The 15,293-nt window shown below is 60.6% G+C and overlaps 2 protein-coding genes across 2 annotated transcripts in view; both read left to right on the top strand.

Moving 5' to 3' along the window:
• The window catches only part of SYMPK (symplekin scaffold protein), a 35,919-nt gene extending 25,838 nt beyond the window's left edge, over positions 1 to 10,081 (top strand). Inside the window, 7 exon segments of the mRNA XM_065044251.1 lie at positions 2,361 to 2,462; positions 2,551 to 2,738; positions 6,178 to 6,264; positions 6,266 to 6,355; positions 6,451 to 6,537; positions 9,639 to 9,861; positions 9,944 to 10,081. Coding sequence (XP_064900323.1) covers positions 2,361 to 2,462; positions 2,551 to 2,738; positions 6,178 to 6,264; positions 6,266 to 6,355; positions 6,451 to 6,537; positions 9,639 to 9,794 — 710 coding nt within the window. The 3' untranslated portion in view covers positions 9,795 to 9,861; positions 9,944 to 10,081.
• Positions 10,082 to 10,872: 791 nt separating this feature from the next.
• LOC135576920 (dystrophia myotonica WD repeat-containing protein-like) lies at positions 10,873 to 14,329 on the top strand. Its single transcript, XM_065044252.1, has 2 exons — positions 10,873 to 11,287; positions 14,051 to 14,329. Exons 1-2 carry the CDS (start codon positions 10,919 to 10,921, stop codon positions 14,285 to 14,287), a joined length of 606 nt encoding a protein of 201 aa, XP_064900324.1. The 5' UTR covers positions 10,873 to 10,918; the 3' UTR covers positions 14,288 to 14,329.
• Positions 14,330 to 15,293: the final 964 nt, after the last annotated feature.

Here is a 15,293-nt window from a genome sequence, read left to right as displayed (position 1 = left end):
TGGGTGTGACATCACTGGGGACATTCCCATTGACCACTGTGGGGACATCTTGGGTGTGACATCACTGGGGACAGTCCCATTGACCACTGTGGGGACATCTTGGGTGTGACATCACTGGGGACAGTCCCATTGACCACTGTGGGGACATCTTGGGTGTGACATCACTGGGGACATTCCCATTGACCACTGTGGGGACATCTTGGGTGTGACATCACTGGGGACAGTCCCATTGACCACTATGGGGACATTTTGGGTGTGACATCACTGTAGACATTCCCATTGACCGCTGTGGGGACATCTTGGGTGTGACATCACTGGGGACAGTCCCATTGACCGCTGTGGGGACATCTTGGGTGTGACATCACTGGGGACATTCCCATTGACCGCTGTGGGGACATCTTGGGTGTGACATCACTGGGGACAGTCCCATTGACCACTGTGGGGACATCTTGGGTGTGACATCACTGGGGACAGTCCCATTGACCACTGTGGGGACATCCTGGGTGTGACATCACTGGGGACATTCCCATTGACCGCTGTGGGGACATCTTGGGTGTGACATCACTGGGGACATTCCCATTGACCACTGTGGGGACATCTTGGGTGTGACATCACTGGGGACAGTCCCATTGACCACTGTGGGGACATCCTGGGTGTGACATCACTGGGGACATTCCCATTGACCGCTGTGGGGACATCTTGGGTGTGACATCACTGGGGACATTCCCATTGACCACTGTGGGGACATCTTGGGTGTGACATCACTGGGGACAGTCCCATTGACCACTGTGGGGACATCTTGGGTGTGACATGGTTGGGGACATTCCCATTGACCACTGTGGGGACATCTTGGGTGTGACATGGCTGGGGACAGTCCCATTGACCACTGTGGGGACATCCTGGGTGTGACATCACTGGGGACATTCCCATTGACCACTGTGGGGACATCCTGGGTGTGACATCACTGGGGACATTCCCATTGACCGCTGTGGGGACATCCTGGGTGTGACATCACTGGGGACATTCCCATTGACCACTGTGGGGACATCCTGGGTGTGACATCACTGGGGACATTCCCATTGACCACTGTGGGGACATCTTGGGTGTGACATCACAGGGGACATTCCCATTGACCACTGTGGGGACATCCTGGGTGTGACATAACTGGGGACATTCCCATTGACCGCTGTGGGGACATCTTGGGTGTGACATCACTGGGGACAGTCCCATTGACCACTGTGGGGACATCCTGGGTGTGACATCACTGGGGACATTCCCATTGACCACTGTGGGGACATCTTGGGTGTGACATCACTGGGGACAGTCCCATTGACCGCTGTGGGGACATCTTGGGTGTGACATCACTGGGGACATTCCCATTGACCGCTGTGGGGACATCTTGGGTGTGACATCACTGGGGACAGTCCCATTGACCACTGTGGGGACATCTTGGGTGTGACATCACTGGGGACAGTCCCATTGACCACTGTGGGGACATCTTGGGTGTGACATCACTGGGGACATTCCCATTGACCGCTGTGGGGACATCTTGGGTGTGACATCACTGGGGACAGTCCCATTGACCACTGTGGGGACATCTTGGGTGTGACATCACTGGGGACATTCCCATTGACCACTGTGGGGACATCTTGGGTGTGACATCACTGGGGACAGTCCCATTGACCGCTGTGGGGACATCTTGGGTGTGACATCACTGGGGACATTCCCATTGACCACTCTGGGGACATCTTGGGTGTGACATCACTGGGGACATTCCCATTGACCACTCTGGGGACATCTTGGGTGTGACATCACTGGGGACAGTCCCATTGACCACTGTGGGGACATCCTGGGTGTGACATCACTGGGGACAGTCCCATTGACCACTGTGGGGACATCTTGGGTGTGACATCACTGGGGACATTCCCATTGACCACTGTGGGGACATCTTGGGTGTGACATCGCTGGGGACAGTCCCATTGACCGCTGTGGGGACATCTTGGGTGTGACATCACTGGGGACATTCCCATTGACCGCTGTGGGGACATCTTGGGTGTGACATCACTGGGGACAGTCCCATTGACCACTATGGGGACATCTTGGGTGTGACATCACTGGGGACATTCCCATTGACCGCTGTGGGGACATCTTGGGTGTGACATCACTGGGGACAGTCCCATTGACCACTGTGGGGACATCTTGGGTGTGACATCACTGGGGACATTCCCATTGACCACTATGGGGACACGGGGCCATCCGGGGGTGTACCACGTTCCATGTCACCTCCTGAGTGGTGTCTTCAAGCCCCCCCAGGGCCACCTGTGTGTCCCCAACGCCACCACGTCCCCCTGTCCCCGCAGGTGACGGCTCCTCGGCCGTGTCCCCGCTGAGCCCGGGCGAGCTGCTGGTCGCCCTGCACAACATCGACTCCTCCAAGTGCGACATGAAATCCATCATCAAAGGTGGGTGACGAGGTGACAATGGGGGACACCCCGAGCCACCCCAGGGGGCTGCGGCGCCAACGGGGAGGTGACAACGCTGTCCCCGCAGCCACCAACTTGTGCTTCGCCGAGCGCAACGTGTACACGTCGGAGGTGCTGGCCGTGGTGCTGCAGCAGCTCATGGAGCTCAGCCCGCTGCCCGTGCTGCTCATGCGCACCGTCATCCAGGCGCTGGCCATGTACCCGCGCCTCGGCGGCTTCGTCACCAACATCCTGCAGCGCCTCATCATGAAACAGGTCTGTCCGGCTGTCCGTCCGGCTGTCCAGATGTCTGGTTTGGCCCTCGGGGGTCCCTTGGGTTTGGGTTTGGTGGCTCTGGGGGGGTCCCAGACCCTCATGGTACCCACATCTGGGTGGCTTTGTCACCAACATCCCGCAGCATCTCATGATGAAACAGGTCTGTCTGGCTGTCCATCCCTTTGTCTGTTTGTCCATCCATCCCTTTGTCTGTCTGTCTGTCCATCCATTTGTCTGTCTGTCCATCCATCCATCCCCTGTCCCTTGGGTTTGGGTTTGGTGGCTCTGGGGGGTCCCAGACCCTCATGGTACCCACATCTGGGTGGCTTCATCACCAACATCCTGCAACACCTCATAATGAAATAGGTCTGTCTGTCCGTCCCTTTGTCTGTTTGTCCATCCATCCCTTTGTCTGTCTGTCCATCCCTTTGTCTGTCTGTCCATCCATCTGTCCCCTGTCCCTTGGGTTTGGGTTTGGTGGCTCTGGGGGGTCCCAGACCCTCATGGTACCCACATCTGGGTGGCTTTGTCACCAACATCCTGCAACACCTCATAATGAAACAGGTCTGTCTGGCTGTCCGTCCCTTTGTCTGTTTGTCCATCCATCCCTTTGTCTGTCTATCTGTCCATCCCTTTGTCTGTCTGTCCATCCATCCATCCCCTGTCCCTTGGGTTTGGGTTTGGTGGCTCTGGGGGGTCCCACACCCTCATTGTACCCACATCTGGGTGGCTTCATCACCAACATCTTGTAGCGCCTCATCATGAAACACGTCCGTTTGTCTGTCCATCCCTTTGTCTGTCTGTCCATCCATCTGTCCCCTGTCCCTTGGGTTTGGGTTTGGTGGCTCTGGGGGGTCCCAGACCCTCATTGTACCCACATCTGGGTGGCTTTGTCACCAACATCCTGCAGCACCTCATCATGAAACACGTCCGTTTGTCTGTCCATCCCTTTGTCTGGCTGTCCATCTCTATGTCTGTCACTCCATCGGGACGTCTGTCTGTCCCTCAGGGGGTTGGGTGTCCCTTGGGTTTGGGTTTGGTGGCTCTGGGGGGTTCCAGACCCTCATTGGACCCACATCTGGGTGGCTTTGTCGCCAACATCCTGTAACACCTCATAATGAAACAGGTCTGTCTGTCTGTCCATCCCTTTGTCTGGCTGTCCATCGGGACGTCTGTCTGTCCCTCAGGGGGTTGGGTGTCCCTTGGGTTTGGGTTTGGTGGCTCTGGGGGGTTCCAGACCCTCATTGTACCCACATCTGGGTGGCTTCATCACCAACATCCTGCAACACCTCATAATGAAATAGGTCTGTCTGTCCATCCATCCATTTATCTGTCTGTCCATCCATCCCTTTGTCTGTCTATCTGTCCATCCCTTTGTCTGTCTGTCCATCCATCTGTCCCCTGTCCCTTGGGTTTGGGTTTGGTGGCTCTGGGGGGTCCCAGACCCTCATGGTACCCACATCTGGGTGGCTTCGTCACCAACATCTTGTAGCACCTCATCATGAAACACGTCCGTTTGTCTGTCCATCCCTTTGTCTGGCTGTCCATTGGGATGTCTGTCTGTCCCTCAGGGGGTTGGGTGTCCCTTGGGTTTGGGTTTGGTGGCTCTGGGGGGTTCCAGACCCTCATTGTACCCACATCTGGGTGGCTTCATCACCAACATCTTGTAGCACCTCATCATGAAACATGTCCGTTTGTCTGTCCATCCCTTCGTCTGGCTGTCCATCTCTATGTCTGTCACTCCATCGGGACGTCTGTCTGTCCCTCAGGGGGTTGGGTGTCCCTTGGGTTTGGGTTTGGTGGCTCTGGGGGGTTCCAGACCCTCATGAAACAGGTCTGTCTGTCTGTCCATCCATCCAGATGTCTCTCCGGCCATCTGTCTGTCCCCAGGGGGGTCTGGCTGTCCCTATGTCCATCTCTCTGTCCCCATGTCCATCTGTCTGACCCCCCCGTGCCCCCCCCAGGTCTGGAAGTTCCCCAAGGTGTGGGGGGGTCCATCACATGCTGTCCCTTGGGGGGGGTGTCTGTCTGTCTGTCTGTCCCCAGGGGGGTCTGTCTGTCCCTATGTCCATCTCTCTGTCCCCATGTCCATCTGTCTGACCCCCCCGTGCCCCCCCCAGGTCTGGAAGTTCCCCAAGGTGTGGGGGGGTCCATCACATGCTGTCCCTTGCGGGGGGTGTCTGTCCCCATAGCTGTCCCTGTGTCTGTCTGTCTGTCCCTGTGTCTGTCTGTCTGTCCCTGGGGGGTCTGGCTGTCCCTATGTCCGTCTCTCTGCCCCCATGTCCATCTGTCTGACCCCCCCACGCCCCCCCCAGGTCTGGAAGTACCCCAAGGTGTGGGGGGGTCCATCACATGCTGTCCCTTGGGGGGGGTGTCTGTCTGTCTGTCTGTCCCAGGGAGGTCTGGCTGTCCCTATGTCCATCTCTCTGTCCCCATGTCCATCTGTCTGACCCCCCCGTGCCCCCCCCAGGTCTGGAAGTTCCCCAAGGTGTGGGGGGGTCCATCACATGCTGTCCCTTGGGGGGGGTGTCTGTCTGTCTGTCTGTCCCAGGGGGGTCTGGCTGTCCCCATGTCCATCTCTCTGCCCCCATGTCCGTCTGTCTGACCCCCCCGTGCCCCCCCCAGGTCTGGAAGTACCCCAAGGTATGGGGGGCTCCATCACATGCTGTCCCTTGGGGGGGGTGTCTGTCTGTCTGTGTGTCCCTGTGTCTGTTTGTCTGTCCCAGGGGGGTCTGGCTGTCCCTATGTCCATCTCTCTGTCCCCATGTCCGTCTGTCTGACCCCCCCGTGCCCCCCCCAGGTCTGGAAGTTCCCCAAGGTGTGGGGGGTCCATCACATGCTGTCCCTTTGGGGGGGTGTCTGTCTGTCTCTCTGTCCCTGTGTCTGTCTGTCTGTCCCAGGGGGGTCTGGCTGTCCTGTGTCCATCTGTCTGCCCCCATGTCCATCTGTCTGACCCCCCCGTGCCCCCCCAGGTCTGGAAGTTCCCCAAGGTGTGGGGGGGTCCATCACATGCTGTCCCTTGGGGGGGTGTCTGTCCCCATGGCTGTCCCTGTGTCTGTCTGTCTGTCCCTACGTCCATCTCTCTGTCCCCATGTCCATCTGTCTGACCCCCCCATGCCCCCCCCAGGTCTGGAAGTACCCCAAGGTATGGGAAGCCTCCATCACATGCTGTCCCTTGGGGGGGGTGTCTGTCTGTCTGTCTGTCCCCAGGGGGGTCTGGCTGTCCCTATGTCCATCTCTCTGTCCCCATGTCCATCTGTCTGACCCCCCCGCGCCCCCCCCAGGTCTGGAAGTTCCCCAAGGTGTGGGGGGGTCCATCACATGCTGTCCCTTGGGGGGGGTGTCTGTTTGTCTGTCTGTCCCCAGGGGGGTCTGTCTGTCCCTAGTCCATCTCTCTGTCCCCATGTCCATCTGTCTGACCCCCCCGTGCCCCCCCCAGGTCTGGAAGTACCCCAAGGTATGGGAAGGCTTCATCAAGTGCTGCCAGCGCACCAAACCGCAGTCGTTCCCGGTGGTCCTGCAGTTGCCCCCCCCCCCAACTCGCCGCCGTGTTCGACAAGTGCCCGGAGCTACGCGAGCCGCTTCTCAACCACGTCCGCGCCCTCACCCCCCACCAGGTGACCCCCCCAAATCAACTCCAGCTTAGGGGGGGGGATATGACACCCCCAGACCCCCCCCATGACGCTGTGGGTGTTTGTCCCCCCCCCCGCAGCAAGCGCACATCCCGCTGTCCACCATGGCCATCCTGGAGGCCACCGCGCGCCACGAGCCCGGCGCCCGCGAGGGCCCCCCCGCAGAGGTACGGGGGGGTTTGGGGGGGTCACTGTGTCCCCAATGTCCCACCGTGTCCCCCAGTGTCCCCCCATGTCCCCAGTGTCCACCCCAGGGGGTTTTGGGGGGGGGGTCACCATGTCCCCAGTGTCCCCCCATGTCCCCCAATGTCCCCCCATGTCCCCAGTGTCCACCCCAGGGGGTTTTGGGTGGGGGGTCACCATGTCCCCAGTGTCCCCCCGTGTCCCCAGTATCTCCCCATGTCCCCTCTGTCCACCCCATGAGTTTTGGGGGGGGGTCACCATGTCCCCAGTGTCCCCTCATGTCCCCAGTGTCCACCCTAAAGTGTTTTGGGGGGGTCACCATGTCCCCAGTGTCCCCTCATGTCCCCAGTGTCCACCCCATGAGTTTTGGGGGGTGTCACCATGTCCCCAATGTCCCCCCATGTCCCCAGTGTCCACCCTAAAGTGTTTGGGGGGGGGGTCACCATGTCCCCAATGTCCCCTCAATGTCCCCAGTGTCCACCCTAAAGTGTTTTGGGGGGGTCACAATGTCCCCACATGTCCCCTCTGTCCACCCCAGGGGGTTTTGGGGGGGTCACCATGTCCCCAATGTCCCCCCGTGTCCCCAATGTCCACCCCAGGGGGTTTTGGGGGGGGTCACCATGTCCCCAGTGTCCCCTCATGTCTCCAATGTATATCCCAGGGGTTTTGGGGGGGGGTCACCATGTCCCCAATGTCCCCCCATGTCCCCAGTGTCCCCCCCATGAGTTTTGGGGGGGGTCACCATGTCCCCAGTGTCTCCCCCATGTCCCCAGTGTCCACCCCAGGGGTTTTGGGGGGGTCACCATGTCCCCAATGTCCCCCCATGTCCCCTCTGTCCACCCCTGGGGGTTTTGGGGGGGTCACCATGTCCCCAATGTCCCCCCCATGTCCCCAGTGTCCACCCCAGGGGGTTTTGGGGGGGGTCACCATGTCCCCAATGTCCCCCCATGTTCCAAATGTCCACCCCATGAGTTTTGGGGGGGGTCACCATGTCCCCAGTGTCCCCCCATGTCCCTAGTGTGCACCCCAGGGGGTTTTGGGGGGGTCACCATGCCCCCAATGTCCCCTCAATGTCCCCAGTGTCCACCCTAAAGTGTTTTGGGGGGGTCACAATGTCCCCACATGTCCCCTCTGTCCACCCCAGGGGGTTTTGGGGGGGTCACCATGTCCCAAATGTCCCCCAATGTCCCCCCATGTCCCCAATGTCCACCCCAGGGGGTTTTGGGGGGGGTCACCATGTCCCAAATGTCCCCCAATGTCCCCCCATGTCCCCTCTGTCCACCCCATGAGTTTTGGGGGGGGTCACCATGTCCCCAATGTCCCCCCATGTCCCCAATGTCCACCCCAGGGGGTTTTGGGGGCGTCACCCTGTCCCCAGTGTCCCCCCATGTCCCCAGTGTCCACCCCCGGGGGTTTTGGGGGGGTCACCATGTCCCCACATGTCCCCTCTGTCCACCCCAGGGGGTTTTGGGGGGGTCACCATGTCCCCAATGTCCCCCCATGTCCCAAATGTCCACCCCATGAGTTTTGGGGGGGTCACCATGTCCCCAATGTCCCCCCATGTCCCCGGTGTCCCCCCAATGTCCCCAGTGTCCACCCCAGGGGGTTTTGGGGGGGGGTCACCATGTCCCCAGTGTCCCCTCATGTCTCCAATGTATATCCCAGGTGTTTTGGGGGGGGGTCACCATGTCCCCAATGTCCCCCCATGTCCCCAGTGTCCACCCCATGAGTTTTGGGGGGGTCACCATGTCCCCAATGTCCCCCCATGTCCCCGGTGTCCCCCCAATGTCCCCAGTGTCCACCCCAGGGGGTTTTGGGGGGGGGTCACCATGTCCCCAGTGTCCCCTCATGTCTCCAATGTATATCCCAGGTGTTTTGGGGGGGGGTCACCATGTCCCCAGTGTCCCCCCATGTCCCCAGTGTCCCCCCATGTCCCCAGTGTCCACCCCATGAGTTTTGGGGGGGTCACCATGTCCCCAGTGTCCCCCCCATGTCCCCAATGTCCCCCCATGTCCCCAGTGTCCACCCCAGGGGTTTTGGGGGGGTCACCATGTCCCCAATGTCCCCCCAATGTCCCCAGTGTCCACCCTAAAGTGTTTTGGGGGGGTCACCATGTCCCCAATGTCCCCCCAATGTCCCCAGTGTCCACCCCAGGGGGTTTTGGGGGGGTCACCATGTCCCCAGTGTCCCCCCATGTCCCCCAATGTCCCCCCATGTCCCCAGTGTCCACCCCAGGGGTTTTGGGGGGGTCATCATGTCCCCAGTGTCCCCCCATGTCCCCAATGTCCCCCCATGTTCCAAATGTCCACCCCATGAGTTTTGGGGGGGTCACCATGTCCCCAGTGTCCCCCCATGTCCCCAATGTCCCCCCATGTCCCAAATGTCCACCCCATGAGTTTTGGGGGCGTCACCATGTCCCCAATGTCCCCCCATGTCCCCAATGTCCACCCCAGGGGGTTTTGGGGGGGTCACCATGTCCCCAGTGTCCCCCCATGTCCCCAATGTCCACCCCAGGGGGTTTTGGGGGGGGGGTCACCATGTCCCCAATGTTCCCCCCATGTCCCCAATGTCCACCCCAGGGGGTTTTGGGGGGGGTCACCATGTCCCCAGTTTCCCCCCATGTCCCCAATGTCCCCCCATGTCCCCAGTGTCCACCCCAGGGGGTTTTGGGGGGGTCACCATGTCCCCAATGTCCACCCCATGAGTTTTGGGGGGGTCACCATGTCCACAGTGTCCCCCCATGTCCCAAATGTCCACCCCAGGAATTTTGGGGGGGTCACCATGTCCCCAGTGTCCCCACATGTCCCCAGTGTCCCCCCAACCCCACATCCCCAGTGCCCCCCCCTGTCCCCAATGTCCCCCCATGTCCCCAGTGTCCACCCCAGGGGGTTTTGGGGGGGTCACCATGTCCCCAGTGTCCCCCCAACCCCACATCCCCAGTGCCCCCACCCTGTCCCCAGTGTCCCCCCATGTCCCCAGTGTCCCCCCCAGGGGTTTTGGGGGGGGTCACCATGTCCCCAGTGTCCCCCCATGTCCCCAATGCCCCCCCATGTCCGTCCCGCCCTCACCCCCCCTGTACCCCCAGGAGAAGCCCCCGAAGCGGCCGAGCGAGGAGGAGGCCAAGGGGAAGGGGGGGACACCCCCAGTTCCGGGGGGCGGTCCCAGCGCCGCCCCCCCCACTTCCGAGGCGCCCCCCGACCTCGAGCCCCCCCCCCATCTTCATCAGCGTCCCCGAGGATGAGGAGAGTTCGGGGGGGGCCGGGTCCCCCCCAGACGCCACCCTGGACCCCCCCACTGCCCCCCCAAAGGTATGAACCCCTCCTTGTGCCCCCCTTTTTTGGGGGGGGAAGGCATTTCTAACCGCCCCCCCCCCCCACTTTCCATCTCCAGGACCCCCCCACCAGCACCGAGCCCCCCGCAGCGGGGCCCCCCCCGGCCGACGCAGCCCCCAGCAGCCCCCCCTCCTCAGAGCCGCCCCCCCCCGGCACCCAAAGCCCCGAGGTGCCCCCGGTGGGGGTCCCCGATGCCCCCCCGGGGCCGGCGGACGGTTGAGGGGGGATGGTGGGTGCCCCCCCACACCCCAGGGTGCTGGGGGGGGCAAGGGGGGGTCAGTGGGTGCCCCCCACCCGGGGTGCCGTGCTCAATAAAGGTGTTGGAGCAGCGCTGGGGCTGTGGCTGCTTTGGGGGGGGGCCCCCCCAGTGCGGTGGGGGGGTGGGGTGCCCTTCAGGGGGCGTGGCCTCGGGGGTGGGGGTGTGGCCTCGGGGATGGGGGCGTGGCCGGGGCGTCGAGGGGGTGGAGCGGGAGCTGGGCCACAATTGCTGGGGGCGTGGTTTCAGTGGGGCGTGGCCTCGAGGGGCGTTGCTGAGGGGGCGTTGCCTCAAAGGGGCGTTGTCTAGGGGGCGTGGCTTTTGAGGGGGGTGATGTTTGAGGGGGCGTGTCTTCAAGGGGGGCGCGGCTTTCTGTGGGTGTTGTCGAGAGGGTGTGGCCTAAGGGGTGGGGGGCGTGGCTTGAAGGGGGTGTGACCTCAAGGGGGCGCTGCCGAGGAGGCGTGGCCTCAAGGGTGTGGCTGCGACGGGGCGTGGCCTCAAGTGGGTGCTGCCGAGGGGCGTGGCCTCAAGTGGGTGGTGCCGGGGCGTGGCATCAATGGGGCGTGACCTCATATTGGCTATAGCCGACGGGGCGTGGCCTCACATTGGGTATCACCGAGGGGGCGTGGCCTCATATTGGGTATCACCGAGGGGGCGTGGCCTCATATTGGGTATCACCGAGGGGGCGTGGCCACGCGTGACTCAGCGCGTTGCCATGGCAGCAGCGGCGGTCGTTGTGTCGCTTCCGGCGGGCGGTCACGCCCTTCCGGCGGGAAGATGGCGGCGGCGGCGGCCCCGGGAGCGGCCGAGGGTCCCGCGTCGCTCCCGGTGCAGCCGCTGGAGCTCAAGAGCCAATTCCGCACCCGCGAAGGCTCCTACCGGCTGCTGGGCCCCGAGCCCCGGCCCCGCGCCGGCCCCGCCGCCGCCCCCGGGCCCTCCCCACCCGCCACCGGCCCGGGCTCCGCCGCCGCCGCCGCCCCGGGCCCGGCCGCGCTGCCGCCGGTTCGCTTGTCCATGGTGCGCTTGGCGCTGCCGCCCGCCGAGGAACCGGGGAGCCCGGCTGAGCGGAGCCGCGTCTGCTTCAACCTGGGCCGGGAGCTTTATTTCTACGGAGGGGCCGGTTCCGGAGCCCGCGGGAACCGGAGGGTAACGGGGGAAGCGGGGGGGGCGGGGACAGCGGGGACGTTACGGGGGGGGGGGGGAGGTGGGGGGGGGTGACAGGGACAGCGGGGCTTGTAACGGTGACAGCGGAGCCCCAAGATCTGTCACTGATGGGGACAGTGGGGACGGTGACACTGGGGACAGGGACAGTGACCCAGGAGCTTATGGGGACAATGGTGATGGTGACATTGGGATCAGGGACAGTGGTGACACTGGGGACATTAACAGTGACCCCAGAGCCCCCAGGAGCTCATGGGGACAATGGTGACAGTGACACTGGGGACAGGGACAGTGACCCAGGAGCTTATGGGGACAATGGTGACACTGGGGACATTAACAGTGACCCCAGAGCCCTCAGGATCTGTCACTAATGGGGATGATGGTGACACTGGGGACATTAAGGGTGACCCCAGAGCCCCCAGGAGCTCATGGGGACAATAGTGACAGTGACACTGGGGACAGGGACAGTGACCCAGGAGCTTATGGGGACAATGGTGACACTGGGGACATTAACAGTGACCCCAGAGCCCTCAGGATCTGTCACTAATGGGGATGATGGTGACACTGGGGACATTAACAGTGACCCCAGAGCCCCCAGGAGCTCATGGGGACAATGGTGACACTGGGGACAGGGACAGTGACCCCAAAGCCCCCAGGATCTGTCACTAATGGGGATGATGGTGACACTGGGGACAGGGACAGTGACCCCAGAGCCCTCAGGATCTGTCACTAATGGGGATGATGGTGACACTGGGGACATTAACAGTGACCCCAGAGCCCCCAGGATCTGTCACTAACGGGGATGATGGTGACACTGGGGACAGTAACAGTGACCCCAGAGCCCCCAGGATCTGTCACTAATGGGGATGATGGTGACACTGGGGACATTAATGGTGACCCAGGAGCTCATGGGGACGATGGTGACACTGGGGACAGGGACAGTGACCCCAGAGCCCCCAGGATCTGTCACTAACAGGGATGATGGTGACACTGGGGACATTAACAGTGACCCCCAGAGCCCCCAGGAGCTCATGGGGACAATGGTGACAGTGACACTGGGGACAGGGACAACGACCCCGGAGCTTATGGGGACAATGGTGACACTGGGGACAGGGACAATGACCCCAGAGCCCTCAGGATCTGTCACTAATGGGGATGATGGTGACACTGGGGACATTAATGGTGACCCCAGAGCCCCCAGGAGCTCATGGGGACAATAGTGACAGTGACACTGGGGACAGGGATAGTGACCCGGGAGCTCATGGGGACAATGGTGACACTGGGGACATTGACAGTGACCCCAGAGCCCCCAGGATCTGTCACTAATGGGGATGATGGTGACACTGGGGACATTAATGGTGACCAAGGAGCTCATGGGGACGATGGTGGCACTGGGGACAGGGACAGTGACCCCAGAGCCCCCAGGATCTGTCACTAATGGGATGATGGTGACACTGGGACATTAACAGTGACCCCAGAGCCCCCAGGAGCTCATGGGGACAATAGTGACAGTGACACTGGGGACAGGGACAGTGACCCAGGAGCTCATGGGGACAATGGTGACACTGGGGACATTAACAGTGACCCCAGAGCCCCCAGGAGCTCATGGGGACAATAGTGACAGTGACACTGGGGACAGGGACAGTGACCCAGGAGCTCATGGGGACAATAGTGACACTGGGGACATTAACAGTGACCCCAAAGCCCCCAGGATCTGTCACTAACGGGGATGATGGTGACACTGGGGACATTAATGGTGACCCAGGAGCTCATGGGGACGATGGTGGCACTGGGGACAGGGACAGTGACCCCAGAGCCCCAGGATCTGTCACTAACAGGGATGATGGTGACACTGGGGACATTAACAGTGACCCCAGAGCCCCCAGGAGCTCATGGGGACAATGGTGACAGTGACATTGGGGACAGGGACAATGACCCAGAAGCTTATGGGGACAATGGTGACACTGGGGACAGTAACAGTGACCCCAGAGCCCCCAGGAGCTCATGGGGACAATGGTGACAGTGACACTGGGGACAGGGACAGTGACCCCGGAGCTCATGGGGACAATGGTGACACTGGGGACATTAACAGTGACCCCAGAGCCCCCAGGATCTGTCACTAATGGGGATGATGGTGACACTGGGGACAGTAACAGTGACCCCAGAGCCCCCAGGAGCTCATGGGGACAATAGTGACAGTGACAGTGGGGACAGGAACAGTGACCCAGGAGCTTATGGGGACAATGGTGACACTGGGGACATTAACAGTGACCCCAGAGCCCCCAGGATCTGTCACTAACGGGGATGATGGTGACACTGGGGACAGTAACAGTGACCCCAGAGCCCCCAGGAGCTCATGGGGACAATAGTGACAGTGACACTGGGGACAGGGACAACGACCCAGGAGCTTATGGGGACAATGGTGACACTGGGGACATTAACAGTGACCCCAGAGCCCCCAGGATCTGTCACTAACAGGGATGATGGTGACACTGGGGACATTAACAGTGACCCCAGAGCCCCCAGGAGCTCATGGGGACAATGGTAACAGTGACACTGGGGACAGGGACAACGACCCCGGAGCTTATGGGGACAATGGTGACACTGGGGACAGGGACAATGACCCCAGAGCCCTCAGGATCTGTCACTAATGGGGATGATGGTGACCCTGGGGACATCAATGGCGACCCCCAGCATCTCCCCTGTGTGTTTTTGTCCCCCCGTGGTGACACCCCCGTGTCCCCGCAGTCCCTGGACCTTCACAAACCCATCGACAAGCGCATCTACAAGGGGACGCAGCCCACCTGCCATGACTTCAACCAGTTCTCCGCCGGCGCCGCCACCATCCCGCTGCTCGTCGGCTTCTCCGCCGGCCAGGTGCAGCGCCTCGACCTCGTCAGGAAGGACGCCAGCAAGCTCTTCAACGAGGAGGTTTGTGTCCAAAAGTCCCGATATGTTCAATATATTCATCAATTATTAGGTTGAGGGATCAATCAGTTTCGTGACGGCACCAAAAAGGGAGGAGTGGGTGGGTTTGGTGGCGCCATTTTGGGCCCTGAGGTGATTCTGGCGCCATTTTGACCCCTGAGGTGATTTGACGCCATTTTGTCCCTGAGGTGATTCTGGCGCCATTTTGAGCCCTGAGATGATTTTTGATCCATTTTTGAGCCCTGAGGTGATTTTTATTCCATTTTTGAACTCTGAGGTGACTCTGGTGTTGCCATTTTGAGCCCTGAGGTGATTCTGGCGCCATTTTGTCCCTGAGGTGATTCTGGCGCCATTTTGACCCTGAGGTGATTTTTGATCCATTTTGGAGCCCTGAGGTGATTTTTGTTCCATTTTTGAGCCCTAAAGTGATTCTGGCACCATTTTGGGCCCTGAGGTGATTCTGGCGCCATTTTGGGCCCTGAGGTGATTCTGGCGCCATTTTGAGCCTGAGGTGATTTTTGATCCATTTTTGAGCCCTGAGGTGATTTTTGTTCCATTTTTGAAGCCCTAAAGTTATTCTGGTGTTGCCACTTTGAGCCCTGAGGTGATTTTGGCGCCATTTTGTCCCTGAGGTGATTCTGGCGCCATTTTGAGCCCTGAGGTGATTCTGGCGCCATTTGGACCATGAGGTGATTCTGGCGCCATTTTGTCCCTGAGGTGATTCTGGCGCCATTTTGACCCTGAGGTGATTTTTGATCCATTTTGGAGCCCTGAGGTGATTTTTGTTCCATTTTTGAACCCTGAGGTGATTCTGGTGTTGCCATTTTGAGCCCTGAGGTGATTTTTGTTCCATTTTTGAGCCCTGAGGTGATTTTTGTTCCATTTTTGAAGCCCTAAAGTGATTCTGGTGTTGCCATTTTAACCCTGAGGTGACTCTGGTGCCATTTTGACCCTGAGGTGACTCTGGCGCCATTTTGAGCCTGAGGTGATTCAGGCGCCATTTTGAGCCTGAGGTGATTCTGGCGCCATTTTGACCCTGAGGTGATTCTGGCGCCATTTTGTA

Source organism: Columba livia, chromosome 34 (assembly GCF_036013475.1).
Source record: "Columba livia isolate bColLiv1 breed racing homer chromosome 34, bColLiv1.pat.W.v2, whole genome shotgun sequence".
NCBI lineage: Eukaryota > Metazoa > Chordata > Aves > Columbiformes > Columbidae > Columba > Columba livia.
This window is presented reverse-complemented; position numbering and strand designations above follow the sequence as displayed.